At 51.3% G+C, this 16176-nt stretch overlaps 6 protein-coding genes across 6 annotated transcripts; 2 read left to right on the top strand and 4 right to left on the bottom strand.

Annotated features, from left to right (window-relative positions):
• Positions 1–249: 249 nt before the first annotated feature.
• On the top strand, positions 250–2159 carry MIND_00126000 (FAD-binding protein; the record flags this gene model as incomplete). Its single annotated transcript, XM_037358193.1, has 9 exons — positions 250–578; positions 631–776; positions 826–835; positions 884–1148; positions 1195–1270; positions 1316–1838; positions 1895–1923; positions 1975–2068; positions 2120–2159. 9 exons carry the CDS (start codon positions 250–252, stop codon positions 2157–2159), a joined length of 1512 nt encoding a protein of 503 aa, XP_037226103.1.
• Positions 2160–2911: 752 nt separating this feature from the next.
• MIND_00125900 (uncharacterized protein) lies at positions 2912–4177 on the bottom strand (the record flags this gene model as incomplete). Its single annotated transcript, XM_037358192.1, has 2 exons — positions 2912–3354; positions 3409–4177. The coding sequence occupies 2 exons, from the start codon at positions 4175–4177 to the stop codon at positions 2912–2914; spliced, it is 1212 nt and encodes a 403-aa protein (XP_037226102.1).
• A 1157-nt stretch (positions 4178–5334) lies between these two features.
• MIND_00125800 (Glycoside hydrolase family 76 protein) lies at positions 5335–7695 on the bottom strand (the record flags this gene model as incomplete). The annotated part of the gene is made up of 9 exons (XM_037358191.1): positions 5335–6081; positions 6128–6234; positions 6284–6363; positions 6415–6657; positions 6713–6768; positions 7125–7191; positions 7244–7385; positions 7438–7537; positions 7585–7695. 9 exons carry the CDS (start codon positions 7693–7695, stop codon positions 5335–5337), a joined length of 1653 nt encoding a protein of 550 aa, XP_037226101.1.
• A 738-nt stretch (positions 7696–8433) lies between these two features.
• Positions 8434–10079, top strand: MIND_00125700 (Glycoside hydrolase family 28 protein; the record flags this gene model as incomplete). The annotated part of the gene is made up of 8 exons (XM_037358190.1): positions 8434–8657; positions 8705–8915; positions 8963–9021; positions 9071–9202; positions 9254–9267; positions 9317–9536; positions 9590–9682; positions 9731–10079. 8 exons carry the CDS (start codon positions 8434–8436, stop codon positions 10077–10079), a joined length of 1302 nt encoding a protein of 433 aa, XP_037226100.1.
• A 40-nt stretch (positions 10080–10119) lies between these two features.
• MIND_00125600 (uncharacterized protein) lies at positions 10120–11789 on the bottom strand (the record flags this gene model as incomplete). Its single annotated transcript, XM_037358189.1, has 5 exons — positions 10120–10827; positions 10885–11003; positions 11049–11086; positions 11135–11631; positions 11682–11789. The coding sequence occupies 5 exons, from the start codon at positions 11787–11789 to the stop codon at positions 10120–10122; spliced, it is 1470 nt and encodes a 489-aa protein (XP_037226099.1).
• Positions 11790–12599: 810 nt separating this feature from the next.
• On the bottom strand, positions 12600–16144 carry MIND_00125500 (4-coumarate--CoA ligase-like 7; the record flags this gene model as incomplete). Its single annotated transcript, XM_037358188.1, has 13 exons — positions 15834–16144; positions 15490–15782; positions 15179–15426; positions 14515–14857; positions 14090–14469; positions 13916–14036; positions 13712–13870; positions 13525–13662; positions 13149–13477; positions 13094–13103; positions 12936–13038; positions 12735–12884; positions 12600–12681 (listed from the first exon to the last, which is right to left on the bottom strand). Exons 1-13 carry the CDS (start codon positions 16118–16120, stop codon positions 12600–12602), a joined length of 2643 nt encoding a protein of 880 aa, XP_037226098.1. The 5' UTR covers positions 16121–16144.
• Between the last annotated feature and the right edge of the window lie 32 nt (positions 16145–16176).

Below are 16176 nucleotides of genomic sequence, written 5' to 3'. Positions count from 1 at the left end.
CGATGTCCTTTCAATTGCAAGGCATTTGAGCGGCCCAACACCAGCCTATCCTGCCGTTCACGCGAAAACCTGGCTTTACTTGGGGTTGCTCCCAGGTATTCGCCCGAGCTGCCCGACAGGATTGGCGCAGCGACAGGTTGAATGGTCTGGCTCTTGCATGTAAGGCAAAATCGACTGTCAAATGCAGGTATATAAGCCTCACCAGAACCATCAACCTTCTATCCCTTTTTCCAGGGACCCCCGTGCGGGATGCGATTCTTCGATTTCCTCCTGCTTTCATTGGTAGCGGGGGCCTGCAAAGCCTCAACAGTCGACCACGCCACTGCAGCTGCATCGCAGCAAGCGTGCCAGAGAATAGCTGGCCATCTCGGGGCCTCCATTGTCCAGTCATCCGGTGCCGCATACGACTTTGCCGCCAGCAATGCGTGGAACTTCGCCAACGCCCTTCTCCGACCGACGTGCATCGTCTTCCCCAGCCAGGCGGCCCATGTCCAGGCCGCCATGCGTGAAATATATCGCGCCAAGTCGCGTTTTGCCGTCCAAGCGGGGTCCCACAGTGCGATGAAGGGGTGGAACAAGTGAGTAAAATTTTTTATTGGATTTCAATGCAGAGAACTAAGTGGTATACAGCGTCCAAGACGGCGTTCTCATTGTTTTTTCAAACATGAAAAACGCGACCTACAATCCCGCAAGCGATTCGATAATCCTGGAGCCGGGAATTCATTGGGGGGAGGCAACAGCGACTCTATCGCGGTTTGGTGTTGCGCCCGTTGGAGGTACTGTCCCTCACCTTGAGTCTATGTCGTTTAACCTGCCCCACTATAGGTCGTGTTGGGTAAGATTTGGACAACACTGAAACAAAGTGGCTGACACGCAAAACCAGGGACGTCGGAACGGGCCTGTTACTTGGTGGCGGTCTTTCCTTCCTCAGCCCTTCGCAAGGGTATGCGGCGGACAATTTCAAGGCCCTCGATGTTGTGCTTGTGGACGGGAGACTTATAACTGCAACCGCAACGAATCAGTACTCCGATCTCTTCCGCGCCATGAAAGGCGGGGCCAATCGATTTGGGATCGTGACGAGATACGAAGTTCAAGCGGTCCATGTCGGAACTGACGACGAGACACCATTCTTTGGAGGATTCATCATTGTGTGTGTGTCAAACATGTTGCGGATGTTCCCTCATTCAGCAACAGTACGATGGCTCAACGGCTGAAGCTCTGAGTAAAGCCACTGCGAAATATGTGCGAGAGGTCAATGACCCACAAGCAGGTAGCTATCACCACCGACCGCATCCGCTTTCCTCACCATCTCCAGTACTTCTGACCACATTCACGACCATCGTTCTCCAGGGAGTCCTGCAAACAATCGCGGAGGTGTTCCTCTTTTACAGGGGCACTTCCCTTCCGCCATCCATCTTCGGCGACTTCCTCGCTATCCCTGCCCTTGTCACGCAGGTCGGGCCACTGAGTTACACCCAGGTGCTCGCCACAATCGGTCCCGAATCCGTCAACGCTCAACGGGGCTTCGTCCAACATATGGGTGCCTCTGCGCTCGCGGGCCAGGAGCAGCTCTACCTCGATGCGCTCACACACTACCAAAATTTCACCAACACGTTCATGAACCCCGCTTCTGGAGCGGGCATGAACTACTCGACACTCGCATTCACGGCCGTACCCGCTTCGCAAATTGCCGCCGGCCGCGCCAAGGGCGGCAACGTCATGATTCCGGCCAATCTGAAGAAGGGGTTCGCGGCCGTCCAACTCGCCCAGCAGTTCAATCCCGGCGTCTCGGCCATCCCGTCGTTTGTCCAGCAGGGCATCGACCTGCTTTTCCGACAGTGAGTTGTTTAAAAAATGTTGGCTGCTGACGAGATTAACCATTGGGATCAACTAGAGTTCCGCCGTCGCCTGGGCTGCCGCTCTGTAAGTGCATCCGCATGATTGAACTTGAAGTAGACACTGACGGATCGAAAGATGTGAACGAATGCGACGCTGGTCAAAAGGTGTTCGAGTCGTATGGCGGCTACGAGCTCCTCAAGGCGACCTATCGCAAGTATGATCCCGAACGGTGGGTCTTCCGAGTTGGATGTTGCCTTCTCGTTAAACTGAACACTGGCAGGTTTAATGTCCAGCACTGTCAAGGACCGATTGGGTTGTAAATCAGAGACACTCTAACGCAAAATATATTTTCATAAGAGCTTATTCGCACGCAGCTTGGAATCTAGAGCGTAGATTTGATGGAAATCAAAAATTCTGCACGGAGATTCACCTTCTGCAGGGAGGTGAATCTCCCTGCTCAAGTCCAAGCCTTCAGGCTTGGTCTAGAGCACCCAATAGATCAAAGACCCGAGGCCCCGAGTGCTTGCAATCAGAGACACTCTAACGCAAAATATATCTTCATAAGAGCTTGTTCGCAGCTTAAAATCTAGAGCGTAAATTCGATGGAAATCAAAAATTCTGCAGGGAATCTCCCTGGCTTGGTCTAGAAGGCTAGTAGAGCACCAAATAGATCCAAGGCCTGAGGCCTGAGGCCCCGAGTGCGAGCAAACAAAGATCACGGCAGGCTCCACTCACAAGAAATTAGAATAGAAATTGCAGCGAGAGAGAGAGAGAGAGAGAGAAAAAAAAACGCGTTTTTTACTGCTGCTCATGAAGCTCTATAGCAAAAGGCTTATTTGTTGCCCAAAGCTTCGATGCCAGTGTCTTGACATCAGCATAAACTATCGCCCTTGTTTGTCAGTTTGCTCCAGTTTCAGTTATCGTGACTTGATGAATGGGAACAATTAAGCTTGGGATGACAAGCACCGCGCTGGGTGGCGTTCCCGGCGCTGTTTGAATAGTTTCCGGGCCGTACAATATACACGCCGCGGCGATGGGTACAGTAAACACAGATTAGGTCGAGGCAAGTACACTACCATACTTCGATGAGGTCGAAAGCCAACAAAGGGGTACCGGCTTTGGCTTCAGTGGAGAAGCCGGACATGCGGAGGCCCATGAACTTGGTGAAGCGGGCGTAAACGTCTTCGGCGTCCCACTCGTTGAAGGCACTACGGTTCACTACAAGCATGCAGTCGAGACGCCGCAGTTTCGGGAGGATGGCCGCCGAGTGACGGGGAAATGACTCTTCTACCGCGCTTGAGTAGGGATCCATCCACATCGTCTGCGGTGCACAGACGTTGCATTTGATGGTGATGGTCTCCAGTGCGAGTGAAGCGCATGCCAAGTTGGCGAGGTTGGAGTTGAAGTTCTCAGGGAACGAGCCGTTCTCATCGAGGTAGACCCGGAGCTCAAGCGCGCGGAGAAGGGGAAGGGTAGTTGACGTTGCCTTCGGAAGGAGAATGGGGACAGTTCCCACTAAAACGAACGAGTCAGATATCAGACTCCTTAATGATCAACAAGATAGCTCACCGCTAAACGTGATGGAAAACCGCTCGAGGTTGGAACCACAGACAAGCATGAGCTGATCGATGTACCGCGGTCGCTCGGTGCTAACCTGGAATTCGAGCGTTTTAATCTCGGTGGCATAGACCAGGCCTTGCGGAGAGACAAGAAACTCGAAAATGGAGTCCAACAGGGTAGACTGCATTGTCGCCAGTTCGCGCAGACGGGGTTTTGGTGATGGTTGGTCGCTTTGAGGGAGTGGAAGGCCGGATAAAAGCCAGATGAGCTCGAATGAGACAACGGGAACGCCCATCGCCGCGAGAAGGAGGGCGGGTGGCGGTTCGCAGAGATATCGAAGTGCAAGTCGTTGAAGCGAAGGGCGAGCAAAGGCAGCGATGAGGGCAGAAACCACGTGGTCCGGTAGATTCTGCATGTTCTCCCTTGAGGGTATGGAGCTGCTTCCGCTGACAACCAGATGCTGCAGACGATGCACACGACCGAGCAAAGAAATTGATGCCTGGTGGTCCACGTGCTCTTTGTTTCCCGAAAGCACCATCGTTAGGTCCTGGACATATGAGGCTAGTCGCGGAGACTGCGAGAATATATTTTCCACGCAAGAAATCGAAACCCCGTCTGCTCCGACTCCTGCATAGACAACAACAAGGGTTTTAAATAGAGCGCGTTGGCTAGCGTAGATGCAGCCGGTACAAACGAGTGAAAGAGAGCGTAAGGTCTCCTTGTCGGGAACAAGGGAGGCGATTTTGTCGACAAGTTCTGGGGGAAGCGGAAGAGACATGAACGTTCGGGAGAAGAAGTTTGGTGAATCCTGATATGAGGCACTGCGGAGAAGATGGTCGAATCAAGTCATGGCAAACATCTAGCAGAAGCGTCGATACTTACCCGCGTTTTCGAGACGACAAGGAAGATCTTGAGAAGTCGGAGGATGGGGGCTAATGAGATCGGAAGAAACTACCAACGGAGCTAAATAACTTCGGGCTGAGTGAGCCGAGACCGAACGTTCAAGGCTTCAATCAGTTGGCAAGATCGACGACCCGGAAGCGGAGGAGCGGAGTGGTAAAGTCCGCGTTTACTGGGCGTGGCGCCTTGAAAGTTGACAATCAACTAAACACTAATCGCCTGCTGCTAGGCCGTCAGGGGCAAGTAAGACTTGCTCCAAACCATCTGTCCTTGGTTATGGGCGGGCAATGTCAAGAAGCAGCGCACAAGGATCAGTTACTTCGAGAAACCATGGCAGATCCGTGTTCGAAACCCATTTAGTGTCGTTCTCCGCACTAGTTTGACGAGTGGACGTCTCTGAGAGAGACTAGGAAGAGTAGCAGAGTCCAGACTTGGATTGAAGTGCTGACCTCCTAGTCAGCTGGTTGTTTGGTTACGGGCACCGAGTTACAGTACACAGTGCAAATGGTTGGGGAAGAGTAAGGTTGATGCGAATCTGTGCACGTGCAACATATGCTGGTGCGTGCGTCGCCTAACGCTAGTCAGGCGTGGAAGCGGTCGGAGACCCTGGACCAAATACTTACAAGCGGTCATGGATGGGACGGTGTAGACGGACTTTATGCACACATATGTCTGGAGGCGCCACTACCGCTAAGAAGTATTATCCTATTTCCATGGCCACTGTCACGGCCTTTCTTGCCCTGTAAGGACGTCGACATGCTCTAGATTGACGAATCACCAGACGAATCGTGGGTTAGACCCGAGTCTACGACGACCAGTCCCTCAGCCTACAAAAAAGCAATGGTAGACATGTCAAGTGGACTCCGACCTCTCTCATCCAAGTTCAAAAAAAAAACCAAATCCATTGTCGCGACTCGCGATTAAGTATATCTTAGTATGAATAATCATTCAGTATTAATTCTACGTTGCGCAGGCGAAATCCCAAGAAAACCACCACAGCCCAGCTAGATGACGACCCCAACGCGAAAATGCACATCATATGCTTGTCCCAGCATCTGTCCCTGGGTACCTAGGAGGAGGAGCATCATTGTCGTAGATTTCCGCGTTCTGACCCTGGAGGCGTGAATGCAGTATCCTAACAAGCTCATCGGTGGGGAGTGCTGAGGCTGTTATAGAAGCCGGAACTGGTTCGGCTTGTTCAGCGATGAACGCAAAGTCTGTTCGCGAGCCATCTGACAGCGATCGACTCGTACTGGGTCCGGGCTGGTGGTGCTTTTCCCGCTGACCATATCGTGCATGAGGAGTAGCAGCCGTGAGAGCGCTTGACGAACTTTGAGAGACAGGCGAGGTGAAGGGACTAATCGTGGTGGTCGACGGCGGGTTAATGCTCGGACGGACGGAGGGTATGTCCAGTGCTGGGCCTGTCAACTCCCTTCTTGAGTTCTGCCGCCGACGTCGAATCCAGAATAGTAGCCCCACACAAATCAACGTCACGACAACCGCCGCGACAATGCCCCCCACCACGGCTCCAGTGTGCGATTTGGGATGAGGCGCCGCGGAGGCGAGAGTTGTATTGGAACTTGACGGTGGAGCTGACGATGTAGGGCCTCCGCCTGACGATGACGTAGTTTGAACAGTTTCGTTGTGCAGCCCAATTGCAGCAACAAGCACGCCAAGAGCTGATGTCTGGTCTATCGAGTTGAAAGTCGTTGCGGCGGGGCCGATCCAGTGCCCATAGGTGTCTGAGCCTGACGACCGCGCAAGGTCAAGGACACCGTTGTACTACTAATATAAGCAATGGATAAAAACGTAGTGAACAGAGACCTACTTGTACAGCGAGGTATGCTTTAATGTATTCCTTCAGCGATGAACTTGTCGCGTTGCGACTATACGCAGCGCTGAGCCCACGAACAACAAAGAGATCACCACCGGAACCTCATTAGTATATGTCAGCACAATAGTCATGAGATGAAAGAAAACACACCATGTGCTTGGTTTGAAATGATTCCGTTCGCGCCTTGCCATGCCGGAGAGAGTATTGCAGCTTCGACAAGTGAGGTCAACCTAACTACGAGTTTGAATGACTGGCCATCCAAGGACTGAGGGCATACTGACAAGCGTTGGTATGCAGAGTCCTTGGTGATATCGACGAGAATTGCCAACACCTCAATCGCCATTCCCGAATCGTAGGGTTGTGGCGATGTACTCAATGAGCACGAGTCATTGCTACGGCCAGAAATTCCATCAAGGATGATGTTCTGTGGATTAAGCCAGTGTGATTGCATGAATGTGATTGAGAGCTGTGCAGCAGAGAGGTAGTCAGGTTTAGAGGTGCTCGCAGCCAAGAGCGCAGAAAGGCTAATAGAAAGTATTAAATGAACATTCAGGAAGTAGGAAGAAAAAGAAAAAAGACATTGCAAAGTGCCCAGTCGACAGGCCAGCAATCGAAGGGTCAGATACCGCCGTTGTCTACATCAATCATCAGCGCAAGTCTTTGATAAGATAAACTATTGAGACCCCGAAAGTCCCTCCAGCCATTGTTTCTGTTTGACGGACGTAAGGATTTGATAATTGGGACTCGTATCAAGCACGTACCGCCCTGACAAGTTTTTGCCAAGTCGAAGTTTTTCAGACCACTCTTTTGTCTGCCTGCGTCGACGTCGGCCTGAGAAAGAGTATATTTGCTGCCGATATTCCAGATGCCGATTGCATATTCAAGGAAAATGGGGTCCTTATAGGCAATGTAGGCTTGAGCAGCGGCGTATCCGTAAATCCTGTGTGCTGATTACTACTAGAGTAGATGTACAGCGTAACTTCATGCTTACAACGTATAATGAAGCTAGTGGAGCTTGACCGTCAGCAAGGGCCGAATCAAAGAAAGACACGCTGACACTGCATCCGATTTATATGAATTAGGAACAATATAAGGCCATCGGCAACGCACTTCAAGTTAGCGAAATTACTGGAGGCTGTTTGGGCGAGGTTAAAGTATCGCGCAAGAAGGTCATGGTGCTGATTGCTACTTGTAGCGACATCGAATCCAGCGAGTTGAGAGTAGAAGATGGCAGGAATGAGATAGTCAGCGTCTGCATCGATTCGGTCAGCAACTAAGAAAAAAAGCCACTTCTTGACACGCACCGGAGAACTGCCCATCCGTCCCAATGTGATCGATGGTCTTCTGCACCGCCGCATTGACGGTACCAATCCTGTCCGCGACTGCAGTGGTGATGTTTGGTTTCTTTGGAAAAGCGTCAGCTGGGCGCTTTTTTTGATTGAGCGACTTACGCGCCAGCCAGGCGAAGCAAGTTGTGCCCATAGCGGTGTCCAGTATCCCGCTAGCACCAGCACCGTTGAAAAGATATGGGAGGACGAAAACAAGAGCATCGCGGCTACCATCGGGCTACGATTTGATGTAAGCTCGCCTCTATAATGTCCTCGGGCGGCTATGACAGTGGTCCTGGTTCGACTGATTGTCGTAGCATGACAGTCGACCGCGGATCCGGAAATGGTCAAGGAAACCGAGCTCGAGGCAGATAAGTAGTGTTTCTGGAAGCAGCTCGGGCCACCAGCGTTTTCAGGGCCTCATAATTGAGATGGTGGAAGGTCAGACACTGACTGGGTGCCTATATTGATGGAAGTTGTGTGCAATGGTGGCGCTTTTCATCTGCTCTTGTTTCAGTCGGTAAATTGCAATGGAAGGACGCTTCCAGTGTCACCGGAAGTGGCGTTACTTTGGGAAAACTGCGCTATACTTACTATCGGACCCTTTGCGATCGCAAATGCCACTGACAGTTGGTGTGGCGAGGTCGCCATCCTTGAGGATGACAGCTAGCTGGAGCGTTGCCTCCCGTAGTCAGACTACTGTAAACCAGCCTATAAGCGGTTTTCTGGCTTGAGGTTGGCTCGAAGATTTCAGATCACGTGCTACTGCCGTGACGACGGCTCGTCAGCAAATGTTGCCCAACAACCCCAGTCCTCTCCCTTCCAAGAATGAAAATGTTGACCACGCATACTTGTGGCAGGCATCATAACTCTTGCTCAACAAGCCGCTATCGGATGCTAGGCCCGGATCGGCCCGCAAACGCTTCTTGAATCAATCCTAAATCAAACATCGTCTTCAGCAACTTGAATCCAATGCATGTTCCTGCCAACCTCGTCCTCTGGCTCTCGTTGGTACTTCCGACCGTAACTCGCGCGCAGGCCCACACGTTGGCCACCGCCGCACCACCACGACCAACATGCACTGTTGTCCATACCGACATCCCCGGTGCGGATGATTCTCCCAGCATCCGGGAAGCAATAGCGAACTGCTCGACGAATGCAACAATTCTGTTCGAGTCCGGTGCGGAGTATAACGCGTACGTGTCCCTTCTCCTGTACAGACTCTTGAGGTAACCGAATGCAGTTTCACGCCAGTCATGTTTGCACTTGGCCAGGATGTTACTATCGAGCTTTTGGGCAACATCAGCCTCCCGGACAACATAACCACGGTGCAAACAGGCGTTTCAAGCAAGCTATATCGGTCTGGGTGGTTCTCTTTTACTTCCACGGGACCTGGGGTCGCTCTCGTTGGTCCCACAAGTGGTACCGGAGGAATCATCCAGAGTTATGGACAGGTAAGTCGACGCCGATGTGTGTGGATGATGAATCTGAACCTTACTAGGCGTGGTGGGATGCCGGTCAGCAGACGAATAGACCCCTGCTATTTGCGTGGCGAGTCAAGTTGGGGTCTTCTCTGTGCTGTCAAGCCCTGGCTCACTATTCACTGTAGCAATGGCTCCATCTCACATGTGACAATAAGCAAGCCCATCGGAAAGAGTTTCAACATCGCTGGGAATGGGAACATTATCCAGAATGTGGTCATCGATGCAAAATCCGTAACAGCTTCATTCCCTTTCAATACGTGAGTGTTTCTACCGACGAAAGTATGTATACTCAGGCTGAAAGTACACAGCGACGGGTTTGATGGTGTGTCTCAGCACGCTCTGAAGCTTAATATTTCTTTATGCTGGTGCAGTTGGAGGAGACGGCAATACTATTCGAGATTCTCAAGTGTCGAATGGTGATGATTGTGTTGCTATTGGTTCGCCTTGCTCGAATCTCCACGTAAAAGGCTTGACGTGCACCGGCTCGCATGGGATCTCAGTTGCGGCAAAAGGCGGGGGTCAAGTTAGTGTCTCCAATATCCTCGTCGAGGACATTCTTTTCGTCGATTCGCTATATGCGGTGCGATACAAGTGAGCCATACTATTCTCACCAAGGATAAGAAGAAAAGACTGAACTAATCTAGGTCCACTGCCGGCAATATTGGCATAGCCAAAAACATTGTCTACCGCAATATAGGGGTGAAGAATGTGACTTTCCCCATCTATGTCACCCAAAAGTGCGTCTAACCCACCTATTGCACCAGATAATAACCCCTATCTTGCAGTTACTACGACCAAAGTCAAGCTCCGCCGCCGCCTTCCAACACATCAGTTACCATCGACGGGCTGAGTGTCTCTAACGTCGCCGGGACCATCAATTCTCGGAGTCCCGGGGATGGCTCGTGTATCTCCAACCCATGCTGGTACCATGTTCCGAACGCAGACGGCACACAGGCAATCATATTCGACTCGTTCTACCCCGGGACTGCAAAGGAGATCTCTGTTGCGAATGTGTTTGTGGTCCCTGATTTGCCGTGGAAGTTGCCGACCGTGCTTTGCAACGCGAGTACGACTCCGTTGGACATAGGATTTAAATGCTGGGATGGAGTCTATATTCCCACACTACTGGCATAGTCAAATCTTCACACCAGGTCCTTGTTATTGTTAAGATCCTTCACCTATAATACAGAATTCGGATGTCTGTCGTCGTAGGATAGCACAAAGCCCCGGCATAAGCAGAAATATGGACATGGTCCGCGTCGCACCCATCCAGAGTCACCACGGCCGCATCTAGCAGTCTGGAATCCGACCGGTAGCCGGGTTTTTTCAACGCGCGCCACGCGCGTGTGACAATCGTCGATGTCAATGCATGGGCGCCCTGGTCGGAGGGCGGCTTTGGAGGCGGGACGATAAGTTCTCGTGATGGTGAGTAGTACACTGAAGCATGCCCAGAGTAGCTCAATCCACGTGGTCCACGAAGGAGGTTTGGTACGAGGGAGGATCTTTGCGAAAGAAGAGGACGACCTTCATGAATCGTGATCTGATAGCAGCGCAGGATGCGCCTTTCTGGGAACCCGTAACTCTGGGGAATAGCACAGTAGACCCATACTCGCCACGTGTTATCACGAAGGGGAGATTTGTGTATGACGAGGTCGCTATCTCCTGTAATGTGACTCCGGACAATTGTGTGCTCCACTGTAGCAGATAAAACGAGAACATCGACCATACAGACTGAGGAGACGAGACGGTCGAATGTTGTCACCCGAGTCCCGTAATTTTCGAAGATGTCTGCGGAAGGTATGAGATAAAGCATCTCTGCTCCCTTGCGAGCTGTTTTGAGCACAACGTGGTCGGTGATAAGTCCTATACGACTGAACATCCCCTGAAGCAGAATAGTATGAGCATTGGTAGCTAGACAAGTGTTAGTATGAATCCTCACCATCCCGCTCACGCACACAAACTGCTTGCGCTTCCAGTCAAGGAGGAAATTGGCCCGGTCGGAGTTAATTTCTGCAGTGCCAACATGACCTTGGAGCGAAAAGGCGTTGAATGGACCGTCTAGATTGGTATCAAGCGTGCGAGTAAGTAGCAAAAGGCTCTGACAACCAGTTGTTGGCTCGAACTCGATAACAGTGATAAAGCTGTTGGCGATGAACGAGGTGATGCAGAAAGCCAGAACACACTCTTACTTGCGTCGACCTGGAAACATGCCATGCAGTGGGAAGGTCCGCTCTCCAATCATCAGCACCATCCATTCGCCAGCCTTGTCCGGGTGGGCACAAACGTCAAAGTCCTGGACCGAACAATGGTCTGTCGTGGGGATTTCCGACACATATGTCCATATATGTCGTTTTTCGGCGATGCTGAAGCACTGCAGGTGCCCTTCATTGAGGAACAACACATAACGCCCGTTGGGGACCAGCCGGGTGTCGTCGTCCCAGTGGAGGACACCTGGCCCTTGACGAATTGTTGCTGGGATCGTGATAGCGGCCCGAACTTCAGGTGTAGACCGCGTCCATGTCTCGGGGCCAATAACGGCGCGTTTAACTATCGAGATGAGCTCAACGGAGGAGAGCTCAGATAAGTTGGGAATATCTGATTCCAGAATCCACTGCTCTTGGAGCCGGCGCACTATGGCCCTCCAGACTGTAGTATGCTGCGCGACTTCATACAATCTTCGACATGTCTGAGGGCGCCGTGAGGACTTGTTTTACGCAAAGAATGTGGGCGACTGACGCTGGAGAGTGCAAGAACTGACGCAAGATCACAATGCCCGAGAATGTCGTAGAAGATGTCGACTGGTAAGTGCGTAGATAGATGCTGCCGCGAGTGTAATGTGGACATGGGAGGGTCGAGATGATGTGACCGTAACCAAAATTCAAGTTATTTTCCTGAGTGCGGGTAACAACGACATACCAAGTTGCAAACAGAAGGCGGGTGCGTGCCAGTGGTCAGCGCGAGAGACCTCAAACATGTAATAACATCATTCGAATTGATTGCAAGGGTGTACATTAGGGTTAGGGTTAGACTAGTTAACGAACATAAAAAAATGAATCCCCTGACGACACAAGCCAGTAGTGCAGCGGCAAGGTCATCGCGCCGACCTGTTGCAAGCAGAGCAGGACGACTGGGGCGGCAAAAATTAGATAACCAATAATAGCCACGGTGTGGCCATAAAAGTGGTTAAACTTTTAAGAACAGATACTACACTTGATCTAAGCCAAAAGGCCAGAGTGGTAAAGATTCAAGATGGCAGACAGTAGCTTTTGAATCAACCCAACAGCGCACGGACCATATCTGGCACGTGCAATGATTCCAATCAACAACTCGTTTCTCTCGTCATGATCGGACTGTTGAACGAAAGTGAAAAGAGTTGTATCGTTCCTAGAGGATGGCACCTTCAGGTTGCGCTCTTTGGCGCCCATGTGTTGCTTCAGCACAGCGCCAGCTGTTTACTTAACACTCTTGACTGCGGGTTGTTCACTTATCACGGACGAAATGTCACCAACTCCAAGGCCCCTCACAATCCTTTCTTCTGGAGATCTCGCGAGCGGATTAAGTTTTATTTTGCACTGATTTACGAACAGAATTGTAACATATTGCGACCCTCGTCAACCTCACGGAACGAGTCAATGTTTGTAGGTGGATCTATTATCATAGCTTCGCACGCCCACCGACAGCAAGCTCCGCCTTTGCCCTGTCCCGCAGCTCTCGTCGCAATATCTTGCCAGCCGCGCTTTTGTCAACAAACTATCAAATTCTACCCAACGAACGTGAAAGATCGCGCACCTCTTTGGAACTACATCCACAACTACCACCCCTCCACGAAGATACTTATGCTTCGCGACACGGGATTCGAGCCATTTGGCAACGGAACGCCCAAACCCTGGTTCGTCTTGCTTTTGTAGCTCCTGAGGCCGAGCGTGAACAACATATGCTCTTAGTGGTATAATGAGATGAGCTGTTGTAACTGAAAGTAGAAAAACACACCTAGGCAGCTCAGTCGCTTGTTCGGCGCTTTCGACACCGATGACCGCTGCATCTGCGATATCTGGGTGCGTCAAGAGAAGTGCCTCCAACTCGGCGGGGGGTACTGCGAAGTGGTATAAGAAACGAGTTTTGACCAAGAAGATAAGATAGAAAATGACCTTGGAAGCCCTATTTGTTTGTTAGCTCCAACAAGCAAACAAAGCAGAAAAGCACCTTATATTTGATCAGTTCCTTGCGGCGGTCCACCACCCAGACAAAGCCATCTTTGTCCTGCACCACCACATCACCAGTCTTGAACCACCCATCCGGCGTTATCGTCTCCTTCGTCGCTGTGACATTTCCAAGATAACCCTTCATCACGTTGGGACCCTTGACCCAGAGTTCTCCAGGGGCTCCTGGTAAGGCGTCAACGAGCCCATCTTCATCGTCGACGATGCGTGCTTGGAGGTTTGGAATAAGTGTACCAACACTCCCCACTTTACGAGCCGAGTCTGCAAAAGTAAGGCAATAAACACCGGTAGTTGTTTCCGTGAGGCCATAACCTGAACCAATGCATCAAGAAAAGTAATGGCGGGAAACCATGCCGAACCTTGAGTGATGAGACATCGCGAACCCGGTTTACGTTTCGCCAATAGACGAGTTTTCACCTGTTTTACGAGTTCCCCTCCGAGCGGTGCGGCCGCAGAAAGTAGATATTCCAGGCTCGAAAGATCATGTTTGTCGACAACTGCAGGACGATTGGACAAATTGAAAGACCTGAGGGGAAAAATGCTTACTGGGATGTCTCGCAAGTACGACCAGGACCGGCGGTACGATAAATGCAAGAGCAACACGGTATTTCTCGATAGCTTGGCAGAACTGAACAGGTTCAAATTGCGATTGGATAAGGACGGTCCAGCCAAGGTAGAACGGATTCATCAAAAGAAGTGTGGCACCTGCGAAGAATGAATTTACGGGCACAGGGACAAGGGCTGGCATACCATAGATGTGGTAGAATGGCAAGATTCCGAGTACAGTGTTGTTTCCCGACGCGAGAGACGGAAAGAGGTGGCGCATCATGGCGAGAACAGCAGTCAAATTGCGATGGCTTGTTTCAACACCCTTAACATGACGAATTAGCCATAAAAGGAAAAACAAAACAGCCAGAAGCGCACTTTGGGCTTGCCCGTCGTCCCAGAGCTATAGCACAGATAGACTGTCTCATGGGACTCGCCACCCTCAAACTTCTCCTCCTGCCCGACTTGTAAACTGCCCATCCCAAGCAGTTCCTCGAACCTAGCCCATCCACCTGCATCGTTTCGCAAAGTAAAGCCGAGTTCAGAGGCCCAACGCAACTCTCGCAATCCGAAAACGATCACACGCCTCATTGCATCTTTTTCGTCCATTCCGAGCTCAGCGAACATGGCCCGAACAACAGGAATACCTTCGACTGTCGTTATAAGCAATTTTGCCCCGCTATCCTGGTACTGGTGGGCGAGTTCGCGAGCAGTATATGCGCTGTTGGCGAGTGTGCAACGGAGACCAGCTGCGATACCTGCAAAGCCCTTCAATAATGATAACGAAATGAAAGTATACTAACTTCCACACAGTGCTACCGGCCAGGCGAGTGCATTTGGCGCGTGGAACAACACCACCTCTCCCCTTTTCGCGGAGTTGGCGGTATTCGCATGGTTGCGCAGTCCAAACGCGAACCGCAGAGCCAGGTCACGGAGCTGGGCTCGACTGAGCGATGTCCCAGACACTGCATCGATATAGGCCGGCGCTGAAGCGGGGAAGCCACCGATGTCGGCCTTGGATGGGGTTTGCGAGGCAAAAAGGTGGGTGAAAATGGATGTTTCGCAGATGGGGACGTCTGGAAGCGGGGATGTGTAGATTTGGGTCATCGGCGGATGTAAAGCAAGCGAAGTCGCTCCTAAAAGGCCCTGTTTCACTGTCAGCCACGCAAGACATGGTCAACGTCGGAAGAGAATTGGTGATGATGCCATCAGGTCCGGGAAACTCGTCATAATTCATTCACCATGGTGCTCTGGTATTGTACGTAGGAAAGAGTAAGTATTGGAATTAGCAGGTATTAAAGGTCTATGGCCTCGAAACGTTTACATTCAACCTGCCTCGTCTTTCAGGTCTTTCCACTTCGGTAGACCGAAAAATCCTGGCAGCAGCTGCCAGGATAGTGTGCGGCTGTGATCCCACGTCTCCTCACCGGCTTTGTCACAATAACTGCAGAAATGGTCATCGCGCACGTTGTCCCACAGTGCCAGCAGCGGATAATGCTGCTCCGCCCATCCTTGAATGAGCTCCAGATGCATTTGTGGCCGCATAGTTTCGCAATTCTCGTCTGTACAGTCAGCGTCAGGTATGACACTGTCGTCGTCAAATTTCAGCCAGCCAAATGTGTCGTGTTGGTGGCTCGCAATCTTCTGCGCTGCAACAGCAAGCTTGATCCGCAGCCGGGAACTGGCAACGATACGCGACCCATCCTTGCGGCGCACTTTATTATTTAGAATGGATTCCCAGAAGCCTTTAAACGAAGGTCAATTGTGAGTAAACATACGCACAAGTGGGTTGACTTTAAGGCATTGCAACGCTAACGCAGGAAAACTGGTTCTGATTTCGTATGTGTCGACCTCGATCAGCAGCTCAAGCTCTAAACCAGCCTGCGGGGCCAATCGCGTCGGCACCCAACGGCCACCGGCAATCGTCTTGTCGTAGGCTGAGAGAGTACTTGGAAACTCGAGATGAATGAGAGCGACAGCGTGTTTGCGAACTCCGGCCATGTCGTATTTCTGCGCAAGCCTGAGCATTGTTTGTATCATGGCTAGAGGCATATTTTCTCCATATTTGTAGCTGAAAACACTATCAGAAAGTCTCCAGATAGAAAAGGCCACAACAACGCACGGATCGTAGAAAAGGTCTAAAAGCAACGTCCAATCCTTCGCACTGTCTCCCGGAAGTTCGACGGTAGGAACATTGTCCATTGACGGGGGGTTCGTAGGCTGAGGCACGGAGAACATATCGGCGAAGACGGTTGAATGTTTCGCAAGCACGTCGCGATTGACGCGAAAATCAACCCCCTCGACCTTGAGAATGATGTCACCATAAGGAAGCCAAAGCGGCCGCGGAGGTAGTGGCGCATTTGAATCGACGCGTTTTCGTTTGGTCGCAGAAGTGTTAGCTTCGGCCATGACGCGGTGGAAGTTGTTGACAAGGACTGCGCGTGCGTGACAGTCACCGGCAGTCA

Source organism: Mycena indigotica (assembly GCF_014461135.1).
Source record: "Mycena indigotica strain 171206Taipei chromosome Unknown Mind.scaff0001, whole genome shotgun sequence".
In the NCBI taxonomy this organism is placed as follows: domain Eukaryota; kingdom Fungi; phylum Basidiomycota; class Agaricomycetes; order Agaricales; family Mycenaceae; genus Mycena; species Mycena indigotica.
Note: the sequence above shows the minus strand (reverse complement) of the source record. Positions and strands in the feature narration are given on the sequence as shown.